This window comes from Erinaceus europaeus, chromosome 1, assembly GCF_950295315.1.
Source record: "Erinaceus europaeus chromosome 1, mEriEur2.1, whole genome shotgun sequence".
NCBI classification, from domain to species: Eukaryota; Metazoa; Chordata; class Mammalia; order Eulipotyphla; family Erinaceidae; genus Erinaceus; species Erinaceus europaeus.
The window spans coordinates 30352427-30374408 of NC_080162.1; the positions used below are offsets into that span (position 1 = coordinate 30352427).

At 38.3% G+C, this 21982-nt stretch overlaps 1 protein-coding gene across 7 annotated transcripts in view; it reads right to left on the reverse strand.

The window, feature by feature from the left end:
• The window catches only part of KAT6B (lysine acetyltransferase 6B), a 222243-nt gene that overhangs the window by 65491 nt on the left and 134770 nt on the right, over nt 1-21982 (reverse strand). For 6 of the 7 annotated variants that reach the window (XM_060172447.1, XM_060172307.1, XM_060172266.1 and 3 more), the window contains exons 4-6: nt 13426-13534; nt 647-762; nt 106-187 (exon numbers count right to left, since the gene is read on the reverse strand). In XM_060172447.1, coding sequence (XP_060028430.1) covers nt 106-187; nt 647-762; nt 13426-13534 — 307 coding nt within the window. Of the gene's footprint in view, nt 1-105; nt 188-646; nt 763-3484; nt 3555-13425; nt 13535-21982 lie in introns of those variants that run through there. The other variant, XM_060172336.1, reaches the window with a different exon arrangement.

Consider the following 21982-nt stretch of genomic DNA (forward strand, 5'->3'; position numbering starts at 1 on the left):
TGGCGGGGAGAGGGGCGATGCTTAAGAAATTTGAGTCCTCAGACATCAAGACAAGGTTAATAAGTATGCAACAAAATGCATTTTTAATATGGCTTAAAAGTTTACCTTTTGGCATTCTGGAGAGTGGGGGGTCACAGCACTCCATATGGAATCCTCTATCACAGGAGTCACAAAAAAGCATATTATCCTGTAACAAAAAATAGTAGAGATTAACTGACTAAAATAAACTATAGAAGGCTATGAGTCCTTGTTAGCCCCTCGATGATAATAATATAGTAAAGAAGCACAATGATCCCTTTTAAGTATAACATCATTTATATTTTAAATATTTTTATATGATTATTGTATAGAGACAGAGAGAAATTGAGAGGGGAAGGGGGGTGATAGAGAGGGAAAGAGACAGAGAGACACCTGCAGCCCTGTTTCACTACTTGTGAAGCTTTCTCCTTGCAGGTGGGGGCTGGGGGTTCAAACCTGGGTCCTTATATACTATAATGTGTGCACTTAACCAGGTACACTACTACCTGGCCCTTAAATATATACATTTTTAAATAGCAATGGTTTATAAAAGACAAAAAGAAAGAAAAACCTTGAAATTAAAAGTAAACATTTCACCTGGAGATGAAAAATTGAGAACCATACTTACTGCATTTTTGCCTTGGATTCTACATGCACTGCACGTCTTGCATTCGATGCACTGCCACCTTAAGGCCTTTACATTTGTTGTTAATTCAGGACAAAATTTCAAGCAGGATGGGTGCCCTGTAAGAATAAAAAGCAAGTTGTTTTATGAAAATGGTACCTAAAAATTTCCAATTCCTGCTGCCTAATATCTAATATTTCAACCAATGAAATTTAAGAACTTGGGTGGGGGTAGACAACATAATGGTTATGCAAACAGACTGTCATGCCTGAGGCTCAGAAGTCGCAGGTTCAATCCCCCACACTACCATAAACCAAAGCTGATCAGTCCTCTGATAAAAAATAATAAGGAAGGAAAGAAGGAAGGAAGAAAGGAAGGAGAGAGAGAGAGAGAAAGAAAGAAAGTCGGGCTGTAGCGCAGCGGGTTAAGGGCAGGTGGCGCAAAGCACAAGGACCAGCAGAAGGATCCCGTTTAGAGCCCCGCTCCCCACCTGCAGGGGAGTCACTTCACAGGTGGTGAAGCAGGTCTGCAGGTATCTCTCTTTCTTTCCCCCTCTGTCTTCCCTTCCTCTCTCCATTCTCTCTGTCCTAACAACTACATCAATAACAACAACAATAAAAAAGGGCAACAAAAGGGAAAATAAATCTAAAAAACTTTTTTAAAAAAGAGAAATTTAAGAACTAGAAAATGTGAAAATATCGGAGAATAAGCACACAGATTATAGTGCACAAGGACCCGGGTTCAAGCCCCTGGTCCCCACCTGCAGGGGGAAAGCTTCACGAATGGTAAAGGAGAGCTGCAAGTGTCTATCTCTATCTCCCCCTACCCTCTAAATTTCTCTGTTTCTATCCAATAATAAATAAATAAGAAATCATACTTTCTGTCCATATCCCATCCTTTGGCCTATCCCTACCCTTTATATGACTGTACATATAAATTTGGAAAATTTCACTAGTCCCCGACTACTTAAAGAGATAAAATTCTTAATCATGTACCTTTAGCCTATCTCCTGTCCTTAGCATCACCACACACCATTTACCTAATAGGTTTTTGGTTCGCTGGAGGAGAGAGGATCTCAAAGTTCAAATACTTGCTCGTTCTCCATGTGTGATGAAATAGTAGCACTTAAAACACAAGTTAGTACTAGATTAAAAACTGGGTAGAGCGAAGGACATGTATGAGAATCCTGTTTGATTTCTAGTGGCAAATGTACTGGAGTGCCCTGAGTTCCCTCTCTCTCATTCTCATGTGAAACTATCCATATGAAGTAAATATATCTTTAAAAAACTAAGGCTACTTAACATATGGTCCTGTGTTCCCTGTCCTCCCCCACAACTGAATTATACAGTACACAAAGAATTTTGTGTATCGATTGCTTGAATATACAAAGATACTAGTACCATCTTTCCCCTGAATCCCTGAATTTATAGTCTAGAAGTATGAACAGAAACAATAAATTTGAGGCTTAAATAGTTGAAAGATCCAGGTCAAATGGAATATGCCAAGAAGCATTCCCTCAGTAGGTTACTTCCATTGTTCAAAGTGTTCAGCTTTTCCACACTATTTTGAGCACACTTTTCATCTAGTACCTCTCACTTCAGAGAAGAAAATGGAACCCTCCAAGGAGTGACACTATTCAAGGAAGCCAGACTCCACTGAATAACAGATTCAAGGAAGGTTTGGGGAACCTTTTGGAAGGCAGTTCAGTTTAAAAATCTGATGGTCTCTTATCACATAAAACTGAGCTCTCCAAACTTGACTTTATTTTCCAAAATCAGGTCATAAAATAGAAAGAACATTAGTAAATCCCATGTGAAAGAACTTATAACCAGGCTGCAAGTGAAACCTGAAGGGTAATAAAAAGAGCAGATTCTGCAATTTCAAAACTGTTTTATAATTTCCTGACTTTGGCAGGCTCATTGTTTAAATATGTATTTTGGGTTGCTGCCAAACTGGTCCTCCTCCCTAAAGTTTAACAGGTGCTTCATAAAATTCCACTCACCAGGAGACTTGCCTTTTTGAAGTAAAAATGTTCAAAATCAATCATCAATAGCATTAATAAAAGTATATTATTCCGAAGTTAAAAAAAAAAACCCTAAACATCTGTATTTAAGATGTTGAGAGAATAAAATGTTGTCATAGGGATTACAACCTCAGGCAGAAGAAACACCCAGGCAAATGTATTTAACCTATGACACTATTCTTTTACAAGGACTTCTTCCATTCAAAGGAAACTGTGGGGGAAGGAGTGGGAGCTGAAGTGTATAAAAACAGTATCAATCACTTCTTTCTGCTCAGGAGTAGCAAACAAAGACAGTTTGCTTGTCAACTATAAAGTATACTCTGAAAGGGGGAAGGGTCTACTTTGATCAGAGTTTTTTCTCTATACAATGGGGGGATGGGTAGGTTAAAGACCTCAAGTTTTAAAGAACAGCAATTTAAATTCCACCCTTAAAATGGGTCCCATCAGCTTAAAAGTATACCACTTATTTTTCTTTTTATTACTTCCTGTAAGGCATACATCACTAGCACATATGACCTCAATTTCATGCACTATAATTTTTCTCTACATTGAACTCTGCTTTTGCACTCTAGCTTAATATTCAGTAACTAAGGTAATTCAGATCATATAGGTTACTATTGATCCTCACATACCCTAAAAAGTTTTTTAAAAAAAAATAATTAGCTTGTTCAGTCACTTTCAATCAAGAGTAAGGAATATTCTTCCTCTTATTGCCTTTTTTCACAGTAAGCAATATTATATTTCAGTGACTACCATTTAAACTAACCTAGCAAATTCTAAAATCTTCAGCCTATCTTTCCTTTAGGCAGCAATCTTACCTTTATTTAGCTCAAGAGAATTGGCCATAGACCCCTTCCAGCTCTAAATTTCTATGATTCTGTAAAAGATGCTGAGGGATGAAGAAACATTTCCATTTTATTTTCTCATGGCCAACTTAAAATAACACAAAATAGTGTAACTAAGTCTTGATATATTTCTACACAACCTATATTAATTAAATAAAGACAATACTATTGATAATGAAAAATTTTACCACCCATTCATTCTATAAACTCTTCTAAAAACCTGGTTCTCTTCTTTAGTAATAAAACTCATGGTGGTTTGTCTTTTTGGAATTTATTTTTTATTATTATGATTTATAATCTATCAGAATTGAGAATACAGTATATACTCATTCCTATTTCAATCACTATCAAGCACTGGTAGGCTATAATAGTTTTATGCAGTAAATCCAAAGAATACTGTCTAAGATGAATACATACTATTGAGCTCACTAATTAGTAAAGATAATTTGAGGAAGGACTATGACACACAAAAAGAAAAAAAAGGGGGTGGAGGGTAGATAGCATAATGGTTATGCAAAAAGACCAGTATAACTGAGGCTCCAAAGTCCCAGGTTCAATCCCCCCTACCACCACAAACCAGAGTCAGGCAGTGCTCTGGTAAAAAAATAAATAAATAAAATTAAATGTAAAAATACCAAAAAAGTATGAAGTCCATAGTAAACAAAGTAAGTCCCTCAAAGATGTCTATAACCTCATATGCATAAACTTTTTTTTTCTTACAATCACTATTATTGCTAGGGCTCCATGATGAACAACTCCACCACTCTTTCCTGACTGCCACTTCCCACCCCCTTTCTTTCTTTTTTTTAATAGAAGGTGAGGGACAGAGATATAAATAGGGAAAGAAATAGGGAGAGAGATACACTTGCAGTATTGCTCCACTGCTTGTAAAGCTCCCCCTGTTCCTGGTGCAAATGGAGACGGGGAGTTTGAACCTAGTCCTTCATTCATGATAACATGTGCACTCCCTTCTGCCCTGCCTGGAATTAACTTGGAAATATACTGCATGATATAGCAAAAGAACCTTTGTAAATGTGACTAGGGGTACACTCCTTATAATGGGAAAGATTACTGTGGATTATCTAGATAGGTACAATTTAATCATTAGTACTGAAAGACTGAGAAAGTTTTCCCAGTTGGCTGAATGAAACAAGATTAAAGGAAGAGGAGGAAAGTTCAAAGCAGAAGAAGGACACCATCTAGTTTTCATAGTTAAGATGGAGGATGGAGGATTATGAACCAAACAATATGAACGATTTCCAGAAGCAGTGTTCACCTTTCAGTCAACAAGAAGGTAGGTAGGTGTGTGTGTGTGTGTGTGTGTGTGTGTGTGTGTGTGTGTTGTCATAATGCTTCTTTTAAAAAAAAAATTCTCATGCCTGAGACTACAAGGGTGCAGGTTCAATTCCCGACACCACCATAAACCAGAGATGAGCAGTGCTGTGGTAAAAAATATAATAATAAAATACTAATTAAGTAAACAAAATGAATTCCAGTCCTTAAAGAAAAGGAAAGAAATTCTATCAACAACTCAGATGGGTAAAGAAAGTGATCTTTTCAGGTTGTCTTCAAAACGGAATGCAGCCCTTGATCTCAACCTGTTCAAGTTCATGTTACGTTTTAAAATACAGGTTGTTTGTTTTTTTTTTTTTTTTTTAGCTTTACGCCTCTAGATAAATGTGCCCCCACCCATACACACCGCTTTTTATGAAGCACAAAGAAAGTGAATGACACCACTACTTGCGGAGGTGGGCGGGGCAGGCTCAAACATGTGTTGTGCACATGGCAAACCAATACACTATCCAAGTGAGCTATTTTGCCAGCCATAAGGATTGATAGTTATTTGCTACAGAAACAATGAAAAACTAAATCAATTCAAATACTGGCTTTCCTGGACTGAATATCTGGCCACTTATCTATCCATATGTGATACAGTGAAGAGTAGGGCAAAGTCATACTTAGTCAGATCATACAGTTTAGGAGGAATGACAGATATTAAAGAAATAGGATTCTGCCAATACCCATATCACTGAAGAAGAAATTACAGAAGCCAGAACGCCCACCTTCTGTACCTTATAAGGAATTTTGGTCCATACTCCTAGAGGGGAGAAAGGATAGAAGAAAATGGCCAGAGGACTCTGAACCCCAACTCCATCAGGACCCAGAGAGAGAAGAAAAGACCTGGGGTCAGGTGGTGGTGCACCTGGTTGAGCACACAGGTTACAATGCACAAGAACCCAGGTTCAAGCCCCTGGTGCCTATCTTCAAGGGGAAAACTTTACAAGTGGTGAAGCAGGATTGCAGCTCTCTCTCTCTCTCTCGCGCTCCCTCTCCCTCTCCCTATTTCCTCCTCCCATCTCAATTTCTGTCTCTATCCAATAATAAATAAAAAAACAGTTTAAAGTGGGATGCTATGATCTGGGGCCCATATTCAACAGTCAACAATATTTATACACCTTTACCATATTTGGGGCTACTCTCTTCCCTGATCCAGCTTTCTGGTCCTTTTTCCAGCCATGACATCATCTCCCTCAGATAATAACTTGGATCCACCTGCATATCAGAAGTCAGACTTAAAAAAAAAAAACTAGTATATTCATGGTCTATTTGGAATATAACTAAAATAGAACTACTAACTATCTACAAAACAGAGACCACCCCCCCCCCCAATCCCCAACTCATCATCTGAACTATTCCAGCCTTTGGAACGGTCGTTATTGGTCAACAATTTGGATTTATATATTGACTCTTTTCAACCACCAGGTTCCAGATGCTATCATGATGCCAACCAGACTTCCCTGGGCAGAAAACCCCACCAATGTGTCCTGGAGCCCTGCTTTCCCAGAGCCCCACCCCACGATAGAAAGAGAGAGACAGGCTCGGAGTATGGATCAACCTGTCAAAACCCATGTTTAGCGGGGAAGCAATTACAGAAGCCAGACCTTCCACCTTCTGCATCCCATAATGTCCCTTGGTCCATACTCCAGAGGGAATTGTGTGGAGTTGTACTCCTCTTATCCTGAGTTTTTGTCAGTTTTTCCTTTTTATAAATAAAAATTAAAAAAAAAAATAAATTAAACTAAAAAGTGGGATGCTGTTTGCTGAAATTTCTCTCATTTCTATTGTGGTGGTTATTTTTGGTATAGAGGAAGCACTGCAGGATTGACAACTTGTTTTGCACACTACCTTTGAGGACTGTCTACGGAAAGGTCTGGAGGGATTTCTATCTAAGTACCAAGATCTCAGCAGAAGTTATAAAGAAAGCAAAGTAAGAAACACAGAACAAAGGACAGAAGCCTGAAGAAACAGAGGATGGAGGCCTATGAGCAAACAAAAGATGCAGAAACAAGGGAAAGAAAGAAAACATGGGGATATAGTATCTCAGAAATGAAAGGAAGAACATTTTCAAGGAAAAGACTCTCAATAAGTCAAATATAGTTAAGATAAATATAAACTGGAAGATGTCCACTAAACTTTTAAAGACTGAAAAATGGCCATAAGCTTTTGCTACATGGGTGCCACTATTAATTCTAACACAATTTTACTGAAGTAGCTGATCAGAAGCAAGGTTTCAAATACTTTTTTTGGTCATCACTAGGGTATAAACACTTAGGGACTAATTTTTCAGACAGAGAAAGAGAGATATATGGGAAGAGTAAAAGATACCTCAGCAAGATGTTTTCCTCAGTGCAGTTGGGGACTGTGCTCAAACATAGGTCCTGTGCACAGCAAAGCCAAGCAAGCAAATTCCCAGGTGAGCTATCTTGCATGCCTCTGCTGCTTGTTCCTTCACTTACATGGTTAGTCTAGTAAGTCTCTTCCTCCTTCCTTTATCTCCCTCCCTACCCTCCCAACCAGGGCTTTGTTGGCGTTTGGTGTCTGCATGATTCTACCATTCCTGGTGGGCACTGTGTTTTCAGTCTCTCTCTCTCTCTCTCTCTCTCTCTCTCTCTCTCTCTCTCTCTCTCTCTCTCCCTCTCTCCTTCCTTCCTTCCTTCTTAATAGAGAGAGCAATAGACATATATATATGGAGTGCGGGGTGGGGACAAGGACCACAGCACCAAAGTTTCCTTCAATGTTGTGGGGGCCAGGCTCAAATATAGATGGTGCAGCACATCATGCAAGGGAGCTATTCTGCCAGTCTGATGCTATGTTTGTTTTTTTCCCCCTAGATAGTGAGTCAAAGACAGTGAGAGAACAACAGAAAGAAGGGAATAGACAGCATAGCACTCCTTCCCTGCATCCTTCTCATAGTGCTCCCATGTGACTTGAACCCTGGCTCTTGCACATGAGGACATATGTGCTCTACTGAGTGAGCCATCTCCTTGGTGGTTCCTCCCTGGATTCTACTGTGAGGTTTCTTCTAGTCTCTTTTCCAATATACTTATTTGTGTTTAGTCAGTGTGAAACTCAAGGAGTAACCAATGAATTCTTAGGGTACTTACTTATAGGGGCCTTAATAATGTAATAATCCTTTTTTATAGCCCCATATAAAACCATATGTCTATATAATGCAACTAACAACCACTGAGGACAAAGGCTGGCAAGGTTAACACACAAAGAAAAAATTTAGGAGGGATTTGGATCTCCTGAGAAGACTGATATTCAACCCTAAGCTCTTCTTTCCTTTACTGTGCACAGTGATTTTTCTTATTCTCCCAGATGCATCACCACAGCCTTTTACTGTTTCCAGTTTCAATAAGCTTCCACTTAGAATGATGCTGTAATTTTGAACTGTACACTTTAATCTTAGATTTGCTAATTTGAAAACACACAACTCATTTGTAAGTAAGATTTAACCACCCAGCAATCTGAACAGCAGACACAAAATTTCATTTGGTATAATATCTAATACTTATGTAAAGCTAATTAAAGATAATTTTGTCTTAATGAGGCAAAGAGAATATAACAGTGTTAATTTCAAAGTAGGCTGATCCATGAAAGTCAAGTAAAATCACTTAAAGTCCTAACATTGCTATAGAGTTGAAGAATATCTGATGGTTCCCACATTTATTTAGTGGTTAGAAGAATCCTTGATGTATATAATGAGTTATGATAGTCTTCATAGCATTATTTCAGTGGACCCTCACAACTGTCCTGAGGATGCAGGTGCAGACATTACTCTTTACTTTTAAGATATGAAATACTGTTTGGGAATCTCAGGACTCCCCAGATAGGCCTAGACCTCAAATAAAGCCCTCTCTCCATTGTTACCAGTCATCTCTATCAGGAAGAACAAAACAGACCCCTTTGTGGGCTCCTCATAGGACTTTGCCCTCAACTTGGATCAACAATGGTAGAGAATGTTCCATCCTCCAAAGGGAAGATGGACAAACATACTCTATGCTACAGACCTGAGAAAGATAGGTTGATATTGGGGCAGCTTGGAATGTTCCTACTCATGACCACAGAATGTGAGCTCAGATCTACAGAGGTGCAGAGGTAACATAAGCTCCTAAGCTTATGGGCCCCAGATCACATCAAATTGATGGGGTTTACAGTCAACAATATCTATACACCTTCCCATATTTGGGAGCTACTCTCTTCCCTCATCCACCTTTCTGGTTCTATTTCCAGCCATGACATCATTTCCTCAGACAATAACTTGGATCCACCAGCATTTCAGATTTCAGGCTCAAGGAAAATAAAAACACTAGTATAGCCACAGGCCCTTTGGAATATAGCTAAAATAGGCCTAGTAGCTATCTACAAAATGGAGATCCGATCCACCACCACTCCCTTTCATCTGCACTACTCCAGCTTTTAGGTTGATGATTAGTCAACAACTTGTTTGGCTTTGTATGTTGACTCTTTTTTCAACCACCAGGCCCCAGATGTCAGCATGATGCCAACCATACTTCCCTGGACAGACAACCCTACTAATGTGTCCTGGAGCTCCGCTTCACCAGAGCCCGCCCCACCAGGGAAAGAAAGAGGTGGGCTGGCAGTATGGATCGCCCTGTCAATGCCCATGTTCAGTGGGGAAGCAATCACAGAAGCCAGATCTTCCACCTTCTGCATCCCATAATGTCCTTTGGTCCATACTCCCAGAGGGTTAAAGAATAGGAAAGCCACCAAGTGAGGGGATGGGATATGGAGTTCTGGTGGTGGGAATTGTGTGGAGTTGTACCCCTCTTATCCTATGGTGTTGTCAATGTCTCCTTTTTATAAATAAAATTAATATATATATACATATATATGTAGTACGACAGGGTAGCAACATATATATAAGATAATCTTATATTAATAAAAATGGAATTTGAATCCCCCAAAAAAGATATGAAACACTATAGTTACTAGTTAGTACTCTATGCATCTCACCTCAAACTTTCACTGTTTACAAACTTCAATATATTTTTTAATTTAGCACGAAAAAATATGGCCCATTTGTAGGATTTGGCCATGTTAAAAGTAGAAAATTTTCTAGTCGGCTTTGCAATACAAACAGAAGGAAATATTGATTACTTGAGTCTATGAAATCCAAGCATTGTTTATATTCGATATTAAAGAAATAGTCCTTCAGACAGGGCAACTAAAACTCAACAGAAAATATGGAAAAAACACTTAAGAACGATACTACGTATGGGCTGCCATCTACACTTCCTTCTTTTGGTTTAATTCAACTTGGAATTTTCCTCTCACACGAACTTCTTATTTTAAGAATTCTTTAACCATTACAGTTTCAATTCAGTCCAAGAATCAACGAAATCCTGTGGATTTGAAGTTGTAGCTATTTCCATAAGACTATTTAGAGGGCACCAAACACACTCTAGTTACCAGTAAGAAACTGGTCTGTACCATGACTACAAAACTCCCACTATTACTAGATAGCACTGCTGAACCATGCTAACTTGTTTTACTTTTGCTCCCTACAATTATCAAATGTGTTACCACAGAGCATCAGAATTGTAAGGATTCACCAAACTCTATAAAAGAACCATATTTCGTTTGATCCTTCTGTTAAAGACTAATAAATAGGGAGTCTGGCAGTAGCACAGTGGGTTAAGCGCATGTGGCCAGAAGCATAAGGACTGGCATAAGGATCCCGGTTTGAGCCCCTGGCTCCCCACCTGCAGGGGAGTCACTTCACAGGTGGTGGAATAGGTCTGTAGGTGTCTATCTTTCTCTCCCTCCCCTCTCTCCATTTCTCTCTCCCCTATCTAACAATGAATGACACCAGTAACAACAATTTAAAAAAAAAAAAAAAAAAAAACAAGGGCAACAAAAAGGAAAATAAATAAATAAATAGACTAACAAATAGCAAAAGTTCATTTACCTAATCTATCAGGTGAGTAAATGTCTAAAATGCATCTTCCTGAGTTAGGAAGCATGGTTTTTTTTATTACAACAGTTAAGGATTTTTTATAGCACACTCAAAGTAAAATTAACCTTAACACAAGAGCTGGATCCCATTGCAAAGTACAAGAAATACTCGTCCTCAACACTAAATGAAAGGCTGCAATTTCTGCTATGACTACAACTTGACTCTGCCTCTCTACCTAAATGGAGGGGTAATGATTAGCTCACAAAATGATGAGATATAATTCTTCTCCATTTGTTAAAAGACAGAAACAAACAAAAACTATGTTTTTGAAAAGAGAAGATGCTATACCTTCATGTCCTGAAAAAAAAAAATTAAGAAATTTCAGGAGAGAAATTTTTTAGTGAATTCAAAGTACAAAGGAGATGAAGCCTCCCTCCCTTGGCAGTTCTTCAATCTGGGAGTGGCAAAGAGAGATCGGTTACATCAGAAAATCTAATCTACCTGTTTAGAATTACACCTTTCTACCCCATGAAGGAGACCTTAAAGTTACGGTCCAGAATATAATAATCTTGAATTCCTTATCAACTTACATAGTGTATCTCTAGAGTTAAGGAAATATATAAAGGGAACTTTTCTTCCCATGTTTAAGCACATCTTTAATCTGTCTAGTCATCACCCAGACAAGTAAGACACTCAAGAAACAAAATAGTGAGGAATGTTTTTAACATACCACCTTAAAAGCCACAAAGGTTAAACCTTAGACAAGGGAACATTAAATTGATCAGGCAGTTTACACAAAAGAATAATTCATTCAGAATGAGTCTCATGGGAAAAACCAAAAGATAACTAGATAGTCAGAACTGATGAGTGAAGTACTACTTTATCAAGATAAAAGTGGGAGATTGTATGGTTGAAATTTATTAAACTGAACTTACAGATAATGTTTCCATGCCCCTTTGTCACTATCCATGATACCAGGGTCAGATAAAAGAATTTTTACGAATTAGTAAAGTTCAACAAAAAGACTGTCAGAGTGCATTTCTCAAGCACAGCTTGAAATATCTTATTTCCAAAGATCTGTTCTCAGTAAGTTCAGGAACCACATGGGATCTTACCAAGAAAAAACTTAAAAAATAAAAAAAATTTTAAAAACCAACTTCATAGGAGGAGGAAGAATCATTACATAACAATGTTATGCCTCAGTATGAAATATTTTCACTCTCCTAACATCAAACAGCTGTCATATGTGGCGATAAGATTTTAAATTACTTACAGCAATCAAGGGTAATAATAACTTGACATACAAAATAGTAACAAAAGATGACAGTTACAGTATATTTATCAATGCTGGGGAAGCTGAGCTAGGCTATTTATTTGTGTTCTCATTAAACTTCCATAAAACTTAAGAGTAAGTGCTATCATTATTTAAGTTTCTGGTCAGAAAACTGAAGCTCAGAATGGTAAAGTAACCAACTCAAGCTAGATGAGCCGGGTTATGATTGCCTTTTGAGTTTATTAACTACAACACTTCCGTGACTTCCTAAATGAGAGTACCTTATGGTGTTTGTAAATCTGTTGTTTTTAGAAATAACTCTACCTTAAAAAAAAAAAAAAAAAGACTTGATCATGATCACAAAATTTAAAATATTTTGTGTGCTGAAAGGAAAAGTAAAGATTAACATGAAGGTTTTTAAATATTCAACAACTAGTGCTGGGAAAATAGCTCACTTGGATAGCCATGTGTATAACCCAGGCTTGAGACCTGCCCTATTGAACTGAAGGAATGTTTGGTGCTGTGGTTTCTTTCCCCCTCCCTCCCTCCCTTTCTTTCTTTCTTTCTTTCTTTCCTTCTTTCTTTCTTTCACTGAAGGAATGTTTGGTGCTGTGGTTTCTTTCCCCCTTCCTTCCTTCCTTCCTTCCTTCCTTCCTTCCTTCCTTCCTTCCTTCCTTTCTTTCTGAATAGACACAGCCAGAAATTGAGAGGGAAGGGGTTGATAGAGAGGGAGAGAGTCAGAGAGATACCTGCAGCCCTGCTTCACCACCTGTGAAGCTTTCACCCTGCAGGTGGGGCCTGGAGACTTGAACCTGGGTCCTTGTGCACTGTAACATGTGCGCTCAACCAGGTGCGCCACCACCCGGACCCTGCCTCTCTCTTTCTATCCAGAAAGGGTAACCTGGAGCAGTGCAGCCCTGGAGATAACTAATAATATATATATTATTATATATATTATATATATAAATATATATTGTATTATATATAATTATATATATATTTCCCCCCAGTAACTTCCATGAGATCTTTGATATATAGATATGCATATGTTCATGCACACGTGAATAAATGTAGTTATATGTGTACACATGCAGATATACACATTATCATGTATATCTCATAAAGGCAACTATCACCTGCTTAATCAGAAGTTATCCTTTCTATTAGGAATCATACAGAGCTGGGCTTAATATACATTTCATCAGTAGATAGCATAAGCTGAAACTTATATGCCAATTGAAATCCATCTAACTGAGCCTTAATAAATATCATTACCAAATAATTGCTTTAAATGACAAATACAGGTTGTGATGGAGAAACAAAGAGCATGAAGTTATAACTGGGAATAACTGTATGCATTCAAAAACACTAACTTACCACTACTGCCACAATCTGCACAAGAGAGAAGTTCTTCTGGTTTCTTTTCACGATTTGATTCTTTAGTCCCCAAACAGAAGCTACATATTGGAATGGGATCAGCACGGGGCTATGACAAAATAAAATAAAGAAAATAGTGTTAGCTTCCTATTTCAAAATTAAAAACATTAAGTTTCTTATATATTTTCTTGAACATTAAAAGTATTAAGTATTCAAACTATTTTCAGCTAAAAGTTTCTTAATTTGATATTAAGTAACTACCTGAAAACATACAAAACCAAAAAGTAGTTTTTACTAATCCAGTGATATCTGAGAGATGTATATATTACAATAGATAAGCTTCTTGAAATGAACATTAAAGATTCATCTGAAATCTCAATTGTTCCCATCATCTACATGCCTCTAAATAATTGATTCATCTGTTCACACATTACAGTCTATGCCATATAGTTGCATGAGATTTTTAACTTTATCAAAGTATAAAAAACTTGACTTCAGGTTTATTATTCTACTATTAAATATTTAATATAAAGCACTATTACATTTTAGATGACAATAATAAAAGAATTGAAACCACGTAAAAGATTAATAGGATCACCTGAGAAAATCAAAAGACCCCTAACAAGACTCTGGCACCAAGATCTTCAAAAGTAAAGCACATCATGTATATTTAAGAGGAAAACTTCCAATCTCCCCACTTTAATAAAAGAAACAAGACATTGTTTACCCTGCTAACATTCTTTAAGGAATTACTTTTAGAATGCATAAATTGCTTATATTTAGTGTCTCTATTGTTACTTACAACTTTCAATAGCAGTCATATGATAGCTGTCTTTACCTAAGTATCTGGCCACTTTTTAAAAATATTTATTTATTCCCTCCCGTTGCCCTTGTTGTTTTATTGTTGTTGTAGTTATTATTGTTGGATAGGACAGAGAGAAATGGAGAGAGGAGGGGAAGACAGAGAGGGGGAGAGAAAGACAGACACCTGCAGACCTGCTTCACTGCCTGTGAAGTGACTCCCCTGCAGGCGAGGAGCCCGGGGGCTTGAACTGGGATCCTTATGCCAGTCTTGCGCTTTGAGCCATGTGCGCTCAACCTGCTGCACCACCACCCGACCTACCTCCCCCCCCCCCCCCCGCCCCACCACCGCCTTTTTTTTTTTTTTTTAAACCAGAGCACTTTTCTGCTCTGGGCTTATAGTGGTACTGGGACTCAAACCTGAGATCTTTGTTAAGTCAAGCATGACAAGTCTTTAGGCATAAACATTATAAAATCTCCCCGGCCCTTAAACAGCCAAAATTGAATGCAATTTGAAATGTTTTTTTTATCTTCCCATTTCTTCTTTCTTTTTTGAAGACCAGAATTTATTTCATGTTCCAAGTTTTCACACTTTTTTCACAAATGCTTTCTGCTAACCACCTGAATGGAAACATATATTTATATATATATATATATATATATATATATATATATATATATATATATATATATTGAAATTTCAGGGCAAGGACTGGGGAGAAAGCATACTGATTATGCAAAGAGACTCTCATGCCTGAGGCTCCAAAGTCCCAGGTTCACTCCCTTTCACCACCATAAGCCAGGGCTGAGCAGTGCTCTGGTAAGTGAGTGAATGAATGAATGAATGAATGAAACTTAAAACAGTCCAAAGTAGGGAGACAGCATAACAACTATTTTTTTTTTATATGATGCAGAGCAACAAACTCGGGGCCACCTGTATGAGACATGTACTCTACGTATGAGCTACCACCTCCAATGCCTAATTCTTTTTTAATTTTACTTTTTTTTTATGGGGGTGGGTGGAAGATATCAAAGCACCTTTATACCCTCTGTCAAGTTCTACTCATGTTGTCTTTGTTCTCCTGTGGTGTTGAGAATTGAGCTCAATGGAAATCATGGGTATAAGGGAGGGACACTACTTCTGAAAAACTTCCCAGGCCCATAAATGTCTTTTCAATATAAATTCAAAACAAGATTTCACTAGGTCTAACTTTCTAAATATATAATGTCAAAAAATATACCTCATTTGTTCAGTTACTTATCTTGCCTATTATATTGCTTGATCAAAATATATTTGTTAACTGAATAAATGAAAAAAAAAGGAAAATAAACACACACACAAGAGTAGTTTTTTTAAAAAATTACCTGCAAATCCCAGTTCGAGACCCTGTCTTCCCACCTGCAGGGGGGTAGCTTCACAAACAGTGAAACAGATCTGCAGGTGTCTTTCTCTCCCCCTCTCTATCTTCCCCTCATCTTTCAGTTTCTCTCTATCCTATCCAATAATGACATCAATAACAACAATAATAACCACAACAACGATAAAAAACTAGGGCAACAAAAGGGAAAAAATAGCCTCCAGGAGCAGTGGATTCATGGTGTAGGCACCGAGCCCCAGCAATAACCCTGGAGGTAATAATAATAAGTAAAATAATACAATGGATATAATGATTCCAACAGCTGTCTTAGAATCATTGTGACATGTCATCAAAAAAACAGAACCGATCTTATGAACAAACGTATGCAAAATTGCTAAATATAACTGTTATCTTACATAAAGAGCATTTATTATCTGGCCCTTACTTTAATTTATTCTCTTAATATGAACAGGCTTTACTTTCCAAGGCAGTTATGCAAATGTATTTTGTAGTCCCATTTAAAAAGCAGAGTATAAAACACCCTGTACTAGGAAAACCAAAAATGGCAAGTTACAACAAATTGGTCACTGACTCCAGCCAGCTAATCAGCACTGCATAATTATGAAGCCATAGTTATTACTTGCAACTGCTCAACTGCAGTACCTTGGGAACACTTTTGTTCCTTTAAATAGCAATTAAAAGAACAATCTGGTTTTAAAGTGACAACATTCCCCTGATAGATTCTAGCTAAAACCCAGTCCTTCTACTAATGGGATTCCTGCTTTCATTTGATATAAGAATGTTCAAGCCATTGCTGTCATCACTGCAGTGATAAATAATTTACAAAATGTCACATATCATTCATATAATGAATAAATCCAAATCTGCGATCTCATTTTTATCTCATTTTTCTTTCCAAGCTGAATTTCCAGCTTTAAAGACATGGCCATCAGTCAGCATTCAGGCTCATTTTTCGTTTTTTTAACTAAAGGTAACACAAAGGACAAAGGTTGCTAGTAGTTCATGGCCAGAAAGACTGATGTCCCACTGTCTAACAATAATGGAATGCGTGGATGCTGTCACCTCATGCTACATTCAAGTGAACCCCACCACACTGATATATGCTCATAACCATTTATTTTAGGGATAATTATCTCACAATACTCTATAAAACCACTACATTATACAGAAATGTCTGCCCTACTGAATTATTGATAATTCAAAGCACTTTTTTTGGCTAACCTCAGTACAACAAAGTCTAATTAATTTTAAAAATGTCAATTACATGAAATGAAACATTTACAATAATGCATGTAAATGGGTCACAGAATTATTATTATTCATAATATTAAGACTACATATAAACTAATAAAATGATCCTGGTAGTAGATAAAAGGGGATTGTTGTCAGAAAATAGTCTGAAGAAATGGCAATTCAATTCTAAGAAAGTCACCTAAAGCATATGGTCATAATTAAAAAGTCCAAAAATGGAACTGACCATCTCCCAATTTTTAGTTCCTATCTTTGGAATTTCAAAAAGACGCCTAACTTGTTGCTTACTTTTTATCAACATTTCTAAATATCTCAAATTGCCCTGAGGAATGAATTCCTGTGGATAAATTTGAACTGTTTAGGAAATACCCCCTCCTCATCTCCCATACGTATAATGATCCTGGGGTAGAGGCAAAGTTAGCATTATCTCACTTAGCCCACTTTAAAATTCTATTTGGGATAGATAATTACTATATCCATTTTAGGAAAGAAATTGTAGATGGGGCGGTGGTGGCACACCTAGTTGAGTGCAAATGTTACAACTTGCAATGATCTGGGTTCAAGTTCCCACCTGCAGGGGGAAAGCTTTGCGAGTGGTGAAGCAGTGCTGCAGGTGTTTTTTTTCCCCCCCTCTGTCTCTCTTCCTCTCCCCTCTGGATTTCTAACTGCCTCTAACCAATAAAGCTAATTAAAAAACATAATTGTGTCTCTGATAAGTTAGGTAACTTCTTTTTTTTTTTAAATAATTTATTTATCAATGAGAGGTATAGGAAGAAAGAGGGAAAGAACCAGACATCGCCTCTGGTACATGTGCTGCCGGGGATTGAACTCAGGACCTCATGCTTGGGAGTCCAGTGCTTTATCCACTGCGCCACCTCCCGGACCACAAATTAGGTAACTTCTAAAGCTGCACAGGTCCAACTGTGCAGCCAGAATTCAAGCATAAAGTCTATCATCATCAAAATCCATTGCTCACCTTTACTACTTATTCTCTCCTGTCTCTGAAAAACAAATATTAACAATTTTCTGTTCATATTTATTATTCCATCAGGTGACAAGTCTAGCAATGGAGACTTGTCTCAAGTGGCCTCCCCCAGGGCTCTGTTCTGGCTCCTACGCTATTTAATATTTACATCAATGATCTTCCAGAAACTTCTTCAAGTAAGTTCATCTACACCAATGACATCTGCTGTGCAACTCAGGCATCCAAGTTTGACATCCTCGAGGAAACACTCACAAAAGACATGTCTCTGATATCTGATTACTGTAAAAAATGGCGACTAATCCCTAGCACTGCAAAAACGGTATCATCTGTTTTCCATCTACACCATGCCTCGGCCTCGCGTGAGCTTAATGTGCGGCTTGGCGATATGAGAATCCGGCATGAAGCCCAGCCAGTCTATCTTGGCGTTACTCTCGATCGCACTCTGTCATTTCACGAACATCTCATAAAAACTGCAGCAAAGGTGGGCGCGAGGAATAACATCATTGCAAGACTGGCCAGCTCCTCATGGGGCGCGAGCGCTTCCACACTACAATCATCATCTCTGGCATTCTGCTATTCCACTGCAGAATACTGTGCCCCAGTATGGTTCCGTAGCCCCCATGTCCACTTGGTCGATTCCAAATTATATTCCTCCATGAGGATAATTTCTGGAACCATCCGTTCCACCCCGGTTCCATGGCTGCCAGTTCTTAGCAACATCGCCCCGCCAGATATTCGTGGGGATGCGGCATCATCTAAGTTCATTTCCCACGTCTACGCTCGACCGGACCTGCCAATATACGCGGATATCTTCGCCCACTCTGTCCAACGCTTGACGTCTCGTCATCCAATCTGGTCCCCTACGCCTACACTGAACTTCTCTGTTCCATTCTCTTGGAAACAGAGCTGGCAGTCAGCTGAGGTAAAGAACAAACACCTCATCACAGACCCCTGCAGGCGTCAACCTGGCTTTGACCTAGCACGTTATGATTGGGCCCTCCTCAATCGCTATCGAACAGGCCATGGCCGGTGCGCCACTATGTTCCACCACTGGGGAGCCAGAGACGACCAGAACTGCCCCTGCGGCTACAGACAGACTTTGACCCACATAGTCAACGACTGCCACCTCTCCAGATTCAAAGGAGGTCTCGAAACTTTACATCAGGCTCAACCTGACACTGTTGACTGGCTACGGAAGAAGGGCAAACGCTAGAAGAAGAATTCCATCAGCAATAATATTTTTAGTTGCAGGTTCATTATTTCTTATAACCAATTTCTTCACATGACATTTTTTTCCTACCCAGTCTTTGCAGTTGTTTTACACCTAAATTATTCCATAGCTTCCAGATTGTTTTTTGTTATTTCTTTATTGGGGAATTAATGTTTTACATTCAACAGTAAATATAATAGTTTGTACATGCATAACATTCCCCAGTTTCCCATATAATAATACAACCCACACTAGGTCCTCTGTCATCCTTCTTGGACAGATTCATTTTTTAAAATATGTTTTATTACCTAATGGCTAGAAACAGAAATTGAGAGAAGATAGAGCGGAAAGGCACCTTCAGCACTGCTTCACCGCTCACAAAGCTTCCTCACTGCAGGTGGGGACTGCAAATCCCTGTGATTTGTTAACATGTGGCTCAACCAGGTGTGCCACCACAGCACGGTTCCACTGCTCACGGAGCTTCCCCTTTGGACAGTCTATCTGAGTGGTGCTTGGGAAAAAAAAAAAAAAATCAAACCTAGATCCTTGGTCATGGTAAAGTGTGTGTTCTAGTACCCCTGTCCATAATATGTGTGTGTATGTATGTTTTAAGATTTATATGTGTCTAGTCTTATAAAAGACACTAAGAATATCAAAAGAATTATTCTGGCATAAGTGGTACCTGGGATTGAACATATAATCTCAGCAAGTAAGTCTAGCCCTTTCCACTATAAGCTTCTAGGTCACAACTGTTAGAATATGTTTACAAAACTCAACCACTGTGGACCAAGAGCTGCTACAGTGGATAAAGTATTGTACTTTCAAACATCAGGTCTAGAGTTTGATCCTTGGCAATGCTCTAGTTCTCTTCCTTTCTTTTTCATTAATGAATGAAATCTTTATTTAAGGTCAACCACTAATAAACTACAGATTATCTATTCATTACAAGGGGGAAAGTGAACCTGCACCATGAAGAAATCTGAGATTCTACCTCCTTAAATAAATGATCACGTTTATCACAAATACACATCATGTTCTTGCAGAGCACTCCACTGAGTGACTCAACTTTGCCTCTATTCCACAGTATTTTGGTGAAAACATCTGCCCTGGGTAAAATCATAAGTAAACAATCAGGCAAATCCAAATTTAAAGACATTTTGTAAAACAGCTGCCCTGGAATCTTAAAACAACACCAATAGCTTAGGCCAGAAAAAGGACAGAGTCAATTTAGACAGCCAGAGTAGAAAGCAAACTAAATACTTTTTTTTTTTTTTTTGCCTCCAGGGTTATTGCTGGGGCTAGGTGCTTGCACCATAAATCCACTGCTCCTGGAGGCCATTATTTTCCCTTTTGTTGCCCTGGTTGTTTTATCGTTGTTGTAGTTATTATTATTGTTTTTATTGCTGTCATTGTTGTTGGATAGGACAGAGAGAAATGGAGAGAGGAGGGGAAGACAGAGAGGGGGAAAGATAGACACCTGCAGACCTGCTTCAGTCTGTGAAGCAACTCTACTGCAGGTGGGGAGCCGAGAGCTTGAACTGGGATCCTTATGCTGGTCCTTGCGCTTTGCGCCACGTAAGCTTAACCTGCTGGGCTACCACCTGACTCCCAACTAAATACAATTTATGATCAATGCTTGGATCAATGAATTCTAAAAAGCCACACATCACTATAAAGAACAGCATTTGAATGGCTAGAGAAATAAGCCCTAAATAGTAAATACTATATACACTAGATATAAATTTCAATTGTTAACATAATTGTACTTATATGGGAGAATGCCTTCTTCTTAGGAAGTATAAGAGATTAAAAAAAAAAAAAATTGCAGTGGGATCCCGGGAGGTGGCGCAACGAGTAGGGTGCTGGATTTAGAAGCATAATTGAGTTTAATTGCTGGTATCCCGTGTGCCAGAATGATGCTCTTGCCCTTTCCCTCTCTCTCTGTCTCTCTATCTGTCTCTGTCTCTCTCTCCCCCTAGCTTGTGTTATTGAGTAATAATGTTAAACAAGAAGACATTATAAAATAATTTAGAAACATATTATATAGTGGGTAGGCATGTTTTTCTAAGGAAAAACGTGTCGTGACTTTTCCAACAATCCAAAAGCTCACTTGCCAAACATATGATTCAGGTTTGAGCCCAGTCCCTACTGCATTGAAGTGAGTGTTGTGGTTTTTTCTCAAGAAAATCCCTCAAGAGGGGGGAAAAAAAGACAGTTACAGCAACAAATAAAGTAAGTGGGTAACAAAGAGCAGGGGAGGAAGCGACAAATAGGTGTTATAGGAAAAGTCAATGTTGAAAGAGATTTAAAAGGTTCATCATTAAATCACAATGTAAATAAATAATAAAACAAAATGGGGAGGGTGGCCCTCACCCAGTAGAGTATACACTTTACCATGTGTGAGACTTGGGTACAAGCCCCTGGATACCACTTGGGAGAACCATGCAAAAGGGAAAGCAGGGCTACAGGTATCTATCTATCTATCTATCTATCTATCTATCTATCTATCTACCTATCTATCTAATAAGTAAATATATTTTAGGGGGGAGCTTCAGGAGTAGTGAAGAAGTACTGTGGTGTCTCTTTTCCCCCCTCCCCCTGTCTTTCATCCTCTATCTGAAGGGGAAAATGAAAAAAGGAAAAAGAAATAGGTTGTGAAAAGTATTTTCAAGCATGAAGTATCCGTGAAGCACTGGTGGAGAAAAAGGAATGGGGGAATAAAGACCTACTAAAGTAAGTAGGGCTAGTTAATCTTGACAGGATTGTGGTAGCACAAACTATGCATCTTCATCTGAGGCAAAACTTTTAAATGAGTAATAGCACACATGCAAATAATATGAATACAAATCCTTTACACCCAAGTATCAAACAGTTCATCTATAAACAAAGTTTTCTAGGGGTACCAGGCAGTGGCACACTTGGCTAAGTGCA